This window comes from Adiantum capillus-veneris, chromosome 5, assembly GCF_014529385.1.
Source record: "Adiantum capillus-veneris isolate H3 chromosome 5, ASM1452938v2, whole genome shotgun sequence".
Classification (NCBI taxonomy): Eukaryota; Viridiplantae; Streptophyta; class Polypodiopsida; order Polypodiales; family Pteridaceae; genus Adiantum; species Adiantum capillus-veneris.
The window spans coordinates 107,445,021-107,458,283 of NC_140935.1; the positions used below are offsets into that span (position 1 = coordinate 107,445,021).

Here is a 13,263-nt window from a genome sequence, read left to right on the forward strand (position 1 = left end):
AAGGGGTACCTAATGAAAAAGCAGCTATGGTCTATAGTTAAGCCATTGGGAGAGGGAAAGAAGATTGAGACTAGACGTTCTCAAGCACAATTCACAGCACGAGATGAGCAAGCTTTAGAAAATTTTCTCACCGTTGTAGGGGACAACTACATCCACTATCTGGACGAGTGCACTATTTCCTATGATGCAAGGGTCACGCTTGAGAGACACTTTCGAACCATAGCCAAACACTTCAAGATCTCTCTCAAATTGCAGCTCAATGATTTCACCATGGAACCAGGAAAAGATCTCCCTTTTCTTGTCAATAGAATGAAGAGCATATGCACTGAGTTGGCAAACATAAAATGCTCAATGGAAAACGAAGCTAAGTAGCCATTCTATTCAAATTGGTACTAGATGCAGATTATGGTCAGATTGTCATAGTACTCAAAGAAAAGGAGCTTCTACCAAATTTGGAGGACGTCATCAACTCGCTCCAAGAGCATGAGAAGTAGATCCGAGATACAAAGACTTTATGAGGAGATTTTGTTGCTACATCATCAAGGAACCCAACAAAAAAGAGGTGCAAACATTGCAATCACACCAACCACACATTAGACAAATGTTACAAAATCAACCCTTATGTGCATTGTGGTAAAAATAATCATGGGTCTAATTGGTGTGTGTACAAAGATAAAGGCAAACTCAACATAACTGAAGAATCTAGTGAAGAAGACAACGGAGCACTGTGCTACGTAGATGTACTCTGAGACACTCACATTCTCCTACATCCTAGTTGCTTACAATTCTCTAGGGGAGGAACTTCTGCCCTACATCCTTATTGTCCACCATTCTCAAGGGAAGGGATTTTCTTGGCCTACACCCTATTGACACTAGGGGAGGCATTCTTTTGTACACCTTTCTAGATGGGAGACTTAGACCCCATTAGAAGGTTTCTTTAATGTGCTCAGACACAAAAGGGGAGGATTGTTAGGTTTTGTGCATAAGCCCTAAGCCCATACCATGGAGCTCTCCCCTTATTTCACTTGGTCTAGATTCAATGTATCTGCTTGCCTACCACTTTTAGTTGATGCTTGCATTGACTCCACATAGTACACACACCCACACACACTCTCATGGAGAGGCATGCATGACCTATAAGAGATTTGGGTTGATCTTGATGTGTACCATCACCTATGAAGCTCCCTCCAAAAGCCTATATAATGGCTCACTATGTACTTGCAAATCTAGTTTAATAATCAATCCAATTTGTGCTTGTTATCTTTGTATTTAGTCTCCTAATTGTGCTTAGTGTGGTTGCACGTGATGCTTTCACCATCACCATTAATACAAGCCTAATTTATCCCGCATAAGCTATGTACTTAACATGAGGATTCCTTCTGTCCATTGGCTACTTTCTTATGGAGGTCTTCCAGTTGGCTCTTGGAGTGCTTAGTTGGGCTTCGATCTTCTATGTATATTCTGTATAGGTAGGATTGTGGAGACTCCTAGCCATTGTCTTGGGGATGCTTCACATCATATCTTGTTTGGCGATCTCTGCATTACTTATTTCCAGAGCCGCGGTCCAGTTGGGCTTTGAGCAATCTCGTGTTTGATGCATTGTCCTTGCAATCATTTGTTTTTTTTTTTGGGGATGTTGCAATGGGTCCGGTTTTTACATTGATAGCCTAAGGGTATCTCACCGCCGGTACCTTGAGTATGATACTCAGAGGGGATGCACAGCATGATGCTCCTCGGTCCCGAGATGAAGTGTCTGCAAGCTAGCTGCCATTACGCCGCGGAATGCGAGCGTGCTGCTGTCACGTTCTCAATGCTGCACTGTCCTCTACTGTGGACATCCTCAGACATATATTATCCACACCCTACGTAGCCAGTGGGATTAAGCAGCGGGTTCCTCGAGGGCAGTCGAGGAGCGTAGGTTTCATTTTCTCAGATGATGGGGTCAGTTCCACACACTTTTCAATTTTGTCAGAGTCCACATGCAGTGGCTTTACTCCCGACCATAATGTTTCATCGTGCATTCCTCCCATACCCCACCTCAAGGAGTTGCATTCGGTGGATTCTTCCATATATCCACCTTTGGTATTTCCCAGCTCTGCACATCTTGCAAGATAGGCTATTTCTGGCATCTGCAGGGTTCTTTTATACATAGGTTTATAGAGATGATCTTCGCGCGCGCGCGCGCGAGAGAGAGAGAGAGAGAGAGAGAGAGAGAGAGAGAGAGAGAGAGAGAGAGAGAGAGAGAGAGAGAGAGAGAGAGAGAGAGAGAGAGAGAGAGAGAGAGAGAGAGAGATTATTTTTCATGCAGGATCTGGAATGATTCTTGTTTCATGTGTAAGTGGTGCACAACTATCAAATTATGCTACATTCCTGGTGGAACCTGATATGGTTCCGTTGAGCATAGTGATGACTGCCATTTCAACAGCAACAGCAGTTTTTGTTACACCTGCTCTGACGTTATTACTTCTTGGCAAACGACTGCCAGTAGATGTTTATGGGATGATTATTAATATAACTCAAATTGTTGTTGCTCCAATTGTCGCTGGGATTGCTTTAAATAGGTAAAGACTTCGCTTAAAATAGTGCTTTCTAATTAATTTGTTGTTTTTTTTTGGCAGTTAAATGTACAAACACCACCACCATAAGTTGGTGGGGATGGGTTGATTGTATAATGCCGTCTTTTGCTCCATTATGAGAGAGAAATAGCAAGAGGTCGTGAGCACAGTGTTGAAGTTCACCTTTACAACAATTTATTCGTCATAACAAACTGTTCTTAATTGCCTTGTCATTATTTATGGCCCAACCAGGGGGTAACTCATATCCTGCTCTCATGTGCTCTAGGGTAGCGGCTTCCCGTGTTCTCTCATCTCTACTCATATCAGGTAGTCTCTATAGTGGTGGGAGGTAGATCCACCGAACTCAAGTATTTTCGCACATCATACATCTTTGCTTGGATGACCATGGATTCTCTTCTTTAGCGGCTTTGAGCTGTAAATAATGTTCCTCTGAAATTGTAGAGAATATCCTTGGTACAATATCCATGTGGCCTTGAGTATCAACTGAGTCTCATTCAATTGTGCCTTCAGGCTTCACTACTGGCTGTAAAGGATGTTCTTGTGAATTTGAAGAGCATCCAATTCTTCTGCCCATGCTCAAGCATGGATGTATAAACTTGGCCAAAAGTATGGCTGATCATAATGACGAGCTCATTAAAGCCCTCGTTGCCCCCACCTGCTGCTCGCCCAGCCCACCCCTTTGCCCTCAGCCCCGCCTGCTCCTTGCAGCCCGTTCCTGACCCCTCCTCCCTCCGCCGCATTCCCACCCTAGCCTCCACCTCCTCGTGTCCTTCTCTTGTGGAGTGTGTGTGTGCGCGTGCGCGCACCTTACCGTGCACGATTGGACCGCTGGTATTTAATGAATTCGCAACAGTATGATGACTTTGTCTGTGAGATGAGAATTGATTATACATTGATGTTATCTGATCATGCTCCAATTATTTTGACCTTGCAATTCGGCCCGCCAGCGTGTGATCAGCCTCTTCCTCGGAAGTGTCTACTGCATATGAATAATGCTTATCTTTCTCATGACCGCTTTCGAGATATGGGTAATGAGGTCATTCCTCCACTCTGTAATCAGATGCATTATGACCCGGTTATTGCATGGTATCGTTTTGTCATACGTAATCAATGCGTTGTCCAGGATTATGGTAAGCAGTACATGCGCCAGCTGCGCGGGGATGTTTATGAGGCAAAGTTGGTTTGTCAAAGTCTTCAAGAGTTGGTTGACTCAAGATCCTTATCGGCTTCACAAGAGGCCGCTCTTTGTCAGGCGGGTTATGCTCCCCTCAGGCTGTTGGACTTCTACGAAACAAGAGCTTGCTGATGCTATGATTTCTCACTACAGTTCTGTGTTTGCTGCTCCTCCCTCCGCCTCTACTGAGGCTCACCGAGCACGGCAATTATTGTTATCTCGAGTGCAGCCAATCCTTTCAGCAGAGGCTGCTAATTGTCTTGAGGCAGCATTTACGCTAGATGAGTTGCACTTGGCCTTGCTTGCTCTTGGTAGATGGCGTTCACTTGGCTGGGACGGTCTCACAGTTGAATTCTTGATCTCGTTCTGGGTTTCTCTTAAGGAGCCTTTGCTTCTCATGATGAATGCTGCATGGGACACTAAGCATCTGAGAGAATCTTGGAAAGAGGGTCTTCTTGTATTGCTATCTAAACAAAAACTCTGCGAGCATTTTTCCCAGTGGCGGCCTATTACCGTTATGCTCGTCATTTATAAGATTTTGGCCAAAATGATAATATTTCGCATCAAAGATTATCTTTTTACAGGTCTTCATCAGGCGCAGTACGGATTTATCCCTCGTCGCCAAATAATGGACAATTTGGCCAATATCTTGGTGGGTTTTGGAATTTGCTAAGTATACACAACAGGACGTGCTTGTGATGCAAGTTGACATAGATAAGGCTTGTGACAGTGTCCACTGGGATTATATTGCGGATGTCATGCAGTGTGTCGGATTTGGCCCAAAGTTAGCGCATATTGTGTATTTTTTATTTGCTCGCAGTACGACCTCAGGGATCCTTGCAGGCGAAGTGATAGATTCTTGGTCTCTTGGATGCTCAGTTCGACAAGGCTGCCCGCTTAGTACCTTGTTATTTGCCATTGCTACCTACCCTCTGCTTTTACACTTGGATCCCTTGATCTCCCAAGACCGCCTTCATGGATTACATCTACCTTCAGGCCAAAATTTCATTGGGCAGGCCTATGCGGATGACTCCTTGTTCACACCCAAGAATACTCTAGAGGACATGCGCGAAATTATGCATGCACTGGACTTGTTTGGTCTTAAAGTTAACTTCTACAAGTCTAATCTCTTGCCTCTGCATGCACAGCTTGGCATCAGCTTTTGTGGCCTGGAAAGATTGTGCCTCCGCATGAAATTACCCGACATTTGGGATATCCTATTGGCTGGCATGTTACCGGCACTTAGCAGATTGAATGGGTTATGCATCGTCTCAATATCAAACTCCAATATTGGAAATTGTCTACTTGGCCACTACATGTCAAGCTCCGCATTGTAGAGAGCATCATTATGGCATATGTTCAGTTCTATTTTCCCTTGTTGCCTTGGCCGCAACACCGACTTACCTCTTTTCAGTTGTGTATATTGTCGCATTTATGGCATACAAAGGCTAACAAATGTGGTTTGCGCTTGATGTCCATGGGCAAGATTTGCAGTCCAAAGCGCTGTGGTGGTCTTAACATCTTGGATTTGTGCAGGTACGCTCTTGCTCGAAAAGCATAGCTTTTGCCCACGCTTGTTGAGCAGCGACAACCATGGACAGTGATAGTTGCTTTCTTATGTGAGCATGTGGTTACCTCCTCATTTGGCCACTGGCATCATCTCTTTGGGAGTTTGTGTTTGGGAAACTTGATGGACATATTCTTGGCTGTCCTCTCATCTCTACTTTGATATCGGATTGGAAAAAGGTCACCTTACATTTGACATGGGCTGGTCGCACCGAGCATGAAGGTAACTCTTTGAGGTTGGAAAGCATTCATTGGAGCAAGGCATTCCCGTTGACTTTGGTGGACAGCTTCCCACGCTAGGCTTACTTTCTTTCTCATCGTGGGCTGCGTATGGTTGCTGATGTCGTGAATTCAGAAGGGAATGTGCTTTGTTTTGACGAGATGGCACACAATTTTGGTTTAGGCATGCATTATCGACCTCTCTGGCGGGAATTGCACCTCATGCTAGCTAACCTACTCCCCATTCCACCTCTGGCTGATGGAGGCCATCATGGAGTGACGACTACATCAATTCAACTTCACTACAGTTTGTGCTCGCTAGGTTTACAACATTTTGTTGCCCGATCCGTGGCTTGCGGACCACTGCAATGCCCTATGGTCACTACAGCGTTCCACCCGGTGGTGACAGAAAACCCCTTACTGCCATTTGGAAGAGCCATTTGCCTCTTAAGGAACGTCTATTTCTATGGCGTTGCTTGATGGGTGTTCTGCCGGTTGGTTCTCTTTTGCAAAGGCGTCGGATCAGCTCCTCACGTTGCGTTCGTTGCTCTGCTTCCGAAGAATGTGTCCCAACACTCGCAATGGGGATTGTCGTTGTACTAGAGTCTTTATTGCTAAGGTTTCTACACTCATGCGTCTCCGTTTTCCCGCAGCGGTCTTTTAGAAGAAATTTTGGCTTTTTGGATTCATGTTGCCGGTGTTAAAGCCTTTTGCTACTTTCTTCACATGGGTCAGATATTGGACCTTCTGGAGTATTTGGCGCCAACACAACTCCCGCATGTTTGACCGCATTGATTTGGACCCTTTCCCCTACTTCAAGATATCTCTTCGGCAATCCTTGCGCTTTGCCCTCGCTGCTAAGGATATATTGCCTGACCTTCATCAGCTCTCATATATTTTCTTTTAGAGCCTTTTCATACTTGAACACATTGGTGTTCACCCTGATGTATCGACTTCTTGTTGTGGGTTTTCCTTCTTTGGAGGTTTCCCACTTGTAAATTAATCAAATGCACTTACTATAAAAAAAAGTGTGCGCGCACCATCACCCTCGAGATCGATGCCCCCACCTTCGGCTTTAGACACAGATAGAGGCTCTTGCCCCGCCTCAAAGGGACTGAGACGAAGCCCCCTCGCTTGACCGCGCCACTATCTGACTTGCTCTTGCTAACGGAGCAAGCGAGCCTTGCAGCAGAGGTGGAGCGCCTTGAGGCTAAGGTTATCGGCAACTGGCCCAGTACAGGCGAGGTGCAAGATCTCCTCCATGCCCATGTCCTCTCGGAGGTGGGAAAGATCATCGACTTACAGTTCCTCGGGCGTGGCTACTACTTGAGTTTGAGACTCCCGAGATGGCGAAAAGGTCATTTCAATGAGCCCACTGGCCGTTTGAGGGGTTAGGGCCCACTTTAGACAGTAGCACCATGGTTTCGACCCAGCTTCCGATGTTCTTGTCGAGGAAGCAGATTTGCCTACCTCAGTCTGTTTCCCTAGCCTAAGGAGAGAGTATTGTTAGCTTCTATCCAGGATCGGTTCCGAGATTGGGATTGCCTTAGATACACTGTGCACGGCAGCTTCGGTCGCTGCCAAGGCAACAGGTATACCTAGAGTAGGGGTTTTGTGTCTTCTGAAGGTAGTTCTACTGCCTAGGATGAGTGGTGGATGGTTCCGCCAAAGCGCGGAGTATATCGGGACTCCCGACCAAGTGCTTCATATGTTGACATGTAGGCTAGCTTGTGAAGGCCTCTCCTTGTAGGAGAAGCCCACCCGTGATACAAACTCTCCCTACCAAGGCTGGCCAGGCACAACAAACGTAGACTCAGGGTGCACCGGGTGGCATCTCCTTAGAGACGAGTGCTGAGTTAGCTGATGCCTGGCAGCTATTGCATGGCCATCGCTGGCAGGGACAAGCACGCCATATAGGCCCCCCTTTTGGCCGACCCATGATAGGCCAACAACATTGGGTTGGCCCGAAGATTGGTGTCCCTTTTGGCATTTCTTTATTCTTATTGCACTTGGGAAAACCTCTAAACTTCTACAAGCTTTCCCACTTTTATTGGGCTGGAATTCTCCTACTCTAGCCCAATTTCGGCAATATAACGGCAGTAGTCTCCATGGACAAAAACCCAAGTAGCCAGTGATTTCGCAGACACTTGAGAGCACTTTTATAAAGCTGGCAAGAGATTATAGCACGCTGAAATCTCTGTTTTTGGCCTCTAATTTGCACCAAAACACTTGTTCAATAATTCCTAGCTTCCCCAAAGCTCCTAGGACTTGTAGGCATCAAACAAAAAATTACAGCAAGCTGTAATTCTTTGTTTTGCGCTCCGATTTGCGTGCCGATCACCCTTGTGGGTAGCCTTCAAATTCCCGCACTTGTAGGGTTGCCCTTTGATTTAGACAAGATTTCTCGCGAGAAATCTCTCTAAATCGCCCTGTTAGTGAAACCGGCCCGTGGGGCGGTAGGCTTTGGCTTTCACTCAAAATTCTTTACTTTAGACACACACAGAGATAAAGTGCAAAGGAAATCTGCTACGGGAATTAACACATAAGCACACACACGGCTTGGAAGCTAGAATGCTCCGGGCAGACGCCGACAACCTGTAGGCCCCAAAATTGGCGCCCCTTTTAGTATTTCTTTATACTTTGAGAGGGTAAACCAGCCCGGAAACTTGCACGAAACCAACTCCCCTACTAGAATTCACTCCCGCTGACGTATACCCTCTGATTCCTGCCCAAAAACAGTAAATTCAGCACGCTATATTTACTGGTGTTTGCTCTGTTTTTAGCCCCAAACAATCCCCTAGCTGTCCTCTGCTAGTGGGGCACAATTCCCAAGGGTTCTGGCGTCTGTATGGCTGAAAAACAGTCAATTTACAGCGCATACAAAGCGCTGAATTCGCACCCGCTCGGTGAGGTTATGACCCTCATTGGTGCTTGCTTTGGAGTAGCAACTAGCTACCCTTGTTCGTGCTCAAGGAGGCTCTTGCCTCATCACAAAAGCATGAAACCACACAGCTGTACATCAGTCAAATTAAGAGCCCTCTTGTGGGGCATCACATAACTACACATAGGGGAGAGAGAGAGCAGTGTGTAGTGTGCAGGGCATCACTCCTAGCACCACACTGTACATAGAGAGGAAAGCAAGCACTCCATAGCTCTTAACCTGTGACAGGTTCTCAATGAAGCATCCCCCCAGCATAAATCGAGCGCCCCCTCTTTTGCCCTTGACCTATAATGCATTTGTGAACAAATAGATGCAAAAGGGGAAGATTTCGATGGCTGCCAAAACCTGTGTATCGCTGAAAACGCAGCAAAACAGCCCTGTAAACACGCATCTGATGCCTTCCTATGCTGAAAATGAGCTCCTTGGACCTAGGTAAAGTCATGGGAAGCTCAAAAATGGAGAGAAATGGCTGAAAATCAGACTTATCAGCCTCCAAAACTTCTCCAAAAATTCAGTTACGAGTTTTGTTCTCCCAGACTTGGTAAATTGGCCCAAAAGTGCCACTTGGCTCTCATGCATGCAATTTCCCCGCATTGGGCTTCCTGCTTAAAAATCTCTCGCTGGTGCATCAGTTGACTTTGTAGCAGAGTAATAAAATGTTCCCCTTGTCATTCTGAAGCTAATGACGCGAATAGATTTCATGGCCCAAAATAGCAGTTCCCTAAATTTTAGGGGATGCTTCCATTAGACTCCCCTAGTCATCTAACCATCAATCCTCATTGGGACCGCATCCAAAAGTGCAATGTGGCCCAACTGTCGGATACTTTATGTTGGTAGTCCCACCTTGACTTTATGCCTTTATTGAGTTCACGTCCTAGTATCCACCAACTTGCTAAGTGCGGCGGGGGACCTACATGATCTTGAATTGAGCCTAGACATCTTTTTACTTTTCGAGGTCCAATGCCGATCAACTTCCCGTCTGCGGGTGAAACTACCGTTCACATTGGCCATACAATGTCTGACCATTTGCAACTTTAAAAAGAGGGTCTCAAAAATTAAACAAAAATCATTGAAAAAAAACCAACAACTAAGGTTAGCAGTTGCCACGTCCTCATGACAGTTAGCGTGAGGACCTGCTTTGAATGAGTGATTAGTTGATTCGGTACCTGTGCATAGAATCGAGCATAGATTCTAGAATCCCCACAACTGTACGTAATAGATGAGTAGCCCTTGAGCTGGGCATCACGAATATGTATTCAAAAGGGGAGAGAGATGCACGAGTGGAATCATCGTGCTACATAAGACAAGAGGAGAAGGCAAGCTTTCGATGAAAGCTCTCAACCTACACCCACTACTCACACACACTTTGTAGTTACTTTTGATGAAAAATCAGCCTCCTCTCTTGCTCCACTCAATTTTGGACGTCCCCACTTGCTGACGTGTCTTGCAGATTGCTCCTAGCCACCAAGTGTCCACTTTGCCCATTTGGTTTAATTTCCTTGTATCCACCAACTTATGAAGTCTGGTTAAGGAGCCTAAATAACTTTAATTGAGGATGGCCACCCTCTTAGTAGTCAGATTTTAGTGCCGATCCACCCAACCATCTCATGGTTGCCTCGCCTCGACTCCTGTGGGTGAAACTCTCAGACTTTGATAGGAAACCAACAAATAAGGTTAGTGTTTATCACAATTTCGTGACACATATAGTGCTAGATTAGCTCCATGTCTAGGCTCTTGAGTTCTCTCTGTTGGGTTAAAGGCCCATGTGCCCGTTGTTCAGCCGCCCATGTACAGCCATTCATTTACTCATTCATAAGAACTATACTCATAACTACACATTGTAGTGTGAGTACCGCTCCGCCACACACGATGTCTATCTCCTTCTTCGTGCTGGCTCTCTGTGTGTGTGCTCTTCGATCCCAACAAGTGGTATCAGAGCTTGGTAGTGAGAGCATTGAGAGCTTCATCATCATTGTTGAGTGTGTTGAAAATTGCTGCTGTTTCATTGCCGTTTTTCGGTTTCGCGTACGCGCGCATTTCTAAAGAGCAGAAGGTTTTTCCGAGCTTGGCATTGGAAGGTTCAGCACTCCACGAGTATTTTCAGCAGGTGTCCTGAGGTGTCCTGGGGTTTAACCCCCCTTTCGGAGCCATTCGTGCGATTAGAAATCCCATCCGAGCTACAGACTAGGAGCTGCGTTTTTCAGCCCTCTTTGGTAGTTTTCTGCTGCTAGAGTTTCCATAGCCATTACAGGTGCCATTGCTGTAGTGTCTTCCACTTACGTGAGCCCACAGCTCATTTGAGAGTGTGTAGCCTCTTCTTGGAGTGGCCTCATACACACAGATAGAGTGGGAGTTTGGCGGCATTGTCTTCTTCGACTACAGGTACAGGTGCAGGTGCAGGTGCAGGTTACAGGGAGCTTTGGATACAGGTTTCTTCTGTGGTTACGAAACATGTATTTTGACTGCGGGACAGCCATGTATATGGTTGTGGTTTGAGTTGGAGCTTCTACTTTTCTGGGCAGTCTGTTTATGCGTATTCTTGAGCTACAGGTTTACATCATCTATGTATGTTGATGGATGTGAATATGGCAGTTTGACAGACACTCTTTATGCATGATATTGTGGAGATTTGGTTCACTTATACATAGAGCGGGTTTGCTCTTGCTTGCAGTGTTGCGGTTTGAGTACAGACAGGTACTTGGTTGACAGTAGAGATTGGACTTCGTTGAGCTTGTGCATTGGTTATATGCTCACTTGGATCCATTTATGCTCACGGATTTGTTTAAGCTTGGTCAGCTTATGTCTCTATTGTGGTTATTCAGACATGGAGTATGTTTATGCCTCTATGACAGCTCATTGTTGATGCATTTTGTGGCAAGGTTTGCCTAGGCCGGTTGAGTTACAGGTGTCACGGGTTTATGCATTTGTTTGTGGATTTCTACGTACGTTTTTTGACCATATTATGGGCTGATTTATACTCTATGCATTTGCTCTTTGATTGAGCAGCAGGTGTTGTCAGATTTGCAACACTACTTTGTTGTGGCAGTTTGTTGGTTGGTTACAGGTTTCTCATTGTTGCATTCTTGTTGTAATGGGCACTAAAGAGGACACAGTTTTCAATATTGAGAAGTTGGATGGTGCTAACTTCTCATATTGGAAAGATCAAATTTAGGATGTCTTGGTGCAGAAGAAACAGATTCGACCTCTAAAGTTGCAAGGAGTTAAGCCAGAGAACATGGAGAGGGATGATTGGGAGGAGTTGGATGAGATGTGCAGGTCTACCATTAGGCTTTCCCTTTCAAAGTCTGTTTATTACAATGTGAAAGATGCACAGGGTGGAGCCTATGAACTATGGCAACGGATTTGCGATATGTATGATAAGCATTTGGCTGCTTCTATGGTGTATTGGATTAAAAAGCTTATTGATTTGCGAATGGAGGAAGGTGCTTCTATGAATGCGCATTTGAATGAGTTCAATACAATTTTCAGCCAACTTGCTACGCAGAAAATTACGTTCGAGGACAATGTAAAAGCTATGTTTTTACTTGTCACGTTGCCTGAGTCATGGGACACATTTAGGACAGCCATAAGTAACTCGGTTCCTGCGGATGAGTTGACAAGTACTAATGTGGAGTCTAGTCTTCTCACGGAAGAGATTAATCGAAAGAATAATGTAGGTAGTAAGTCTTCTAGTGCAATGGTTGTCAAAGGCAGGACTATGGACAAGTATAAGTCCAACAGGGGTAAATCTAGAAGCAAGTCCCGTGCAGGCACAAGTAAAAAGGATGTGGAATGTTTTCATCGTGGTAGAAAAGGCCATTTCAAAAAAGATTGCTACAAGTGGAAAAGGGAAAATGGAGATGGTAAGAAGAAAGACCATGATGCTAAGGACAAGCCTAAGTCCAATGTCAAGATTGAGGAGTTAAATGCAACACAGGGAGAGTGTAGCTCTCAAGATGACCATGTATGTGCTCCGACTAGTGCTACTAGTGAAGAGCTTGGTGATGTGTTGCTTGCATCCTATTTTGATGATGCTTTTCTTCTCACTCATGAGAGTAGTATGCCTATGGATTGGGTCATTGACAGTGGTGCTTCTTTTCACGTTACGCCTCATAGGTCGTGGTTTCATGACTATGATGCTTCGAGCACAGGTACTGTCAGGATTGCCGATGGGCGTTCTATGCAGATTCATGGCATTGGGGATATTCATTTGGCTATGCCAAACTCTACTACGTTTGTCTTGCAGCGTGTGCGTCATGTGCCGGCTCTTGCCAAAAGCTTGATTAGTGTGGGTCAGTTGGATTCACTTGGTTTCAATGTATCTTTTGGTGAGGGAGGTTGGAAGCTCACTAAGGGCAGCCTTGTTTTGGTTAAAGGTGCTAAGAGGAATACGTTGTATTCCCTTTGTGTAGCTAGTGTGGCTGATCACACTGTGGGGATCACTGAGCAACCTTCTGCTTCTTTATGGCATCAGCGTTTGGGGCATATGTCACTGAAAGGTTTGAAGTTGTTGGCACGTGCGGATTACATTCCCGTTTCAGATTTTGGTGGTTTTGAGTTTTGTGAGCATTGCCTTTTTGGTCGACATGCTCGGTCTTCTCATAAGAAGAGTGTTTCACACAGATCTTTGGAAAAGCTAGCTTTGGTGCATAGTGATGTATGTGGGCCGATGCCCAATGCTTCTCTTGGAGGTGCTATGTACTTTGTTACGTTCATTGATGATGCTAGCAGGAAGGTATGGGCATACCCCATTTGTAAGAAGGATATGGTGTTTGATATATTTAAGC

The 13,263-nt window shown here is 45.3% G+C and overlaps 1 protein-coding gene across 7 annotated transcripts in view; it reads left to right on the plus strand.

Annotated features, from left to right (window-relative positions):
- LOC147457885 (putative sodium/metabolite cotransporter BASS5, chloroplastic) overlaps positions 1-13,263 on the plus strand; it is a 120,457-nt gene that overhangs the window by 77,364 nt on the left and 29,830 nt on the right. For all 7 annotated transcript variants that reach the window (XM_086512666.1, XM_086512669.1, XM_086512670.1 and 4 more), the window contains one exon: positions 2,309-2,561. In XM_086512666.1, coding sequence (XP_086368792.1) covers positions 2,309-2,561 — 253 coding nt within the window. The remainder of the gene's footprint in view (positions 1-2,308; positions 2,562-13,263) is intronic.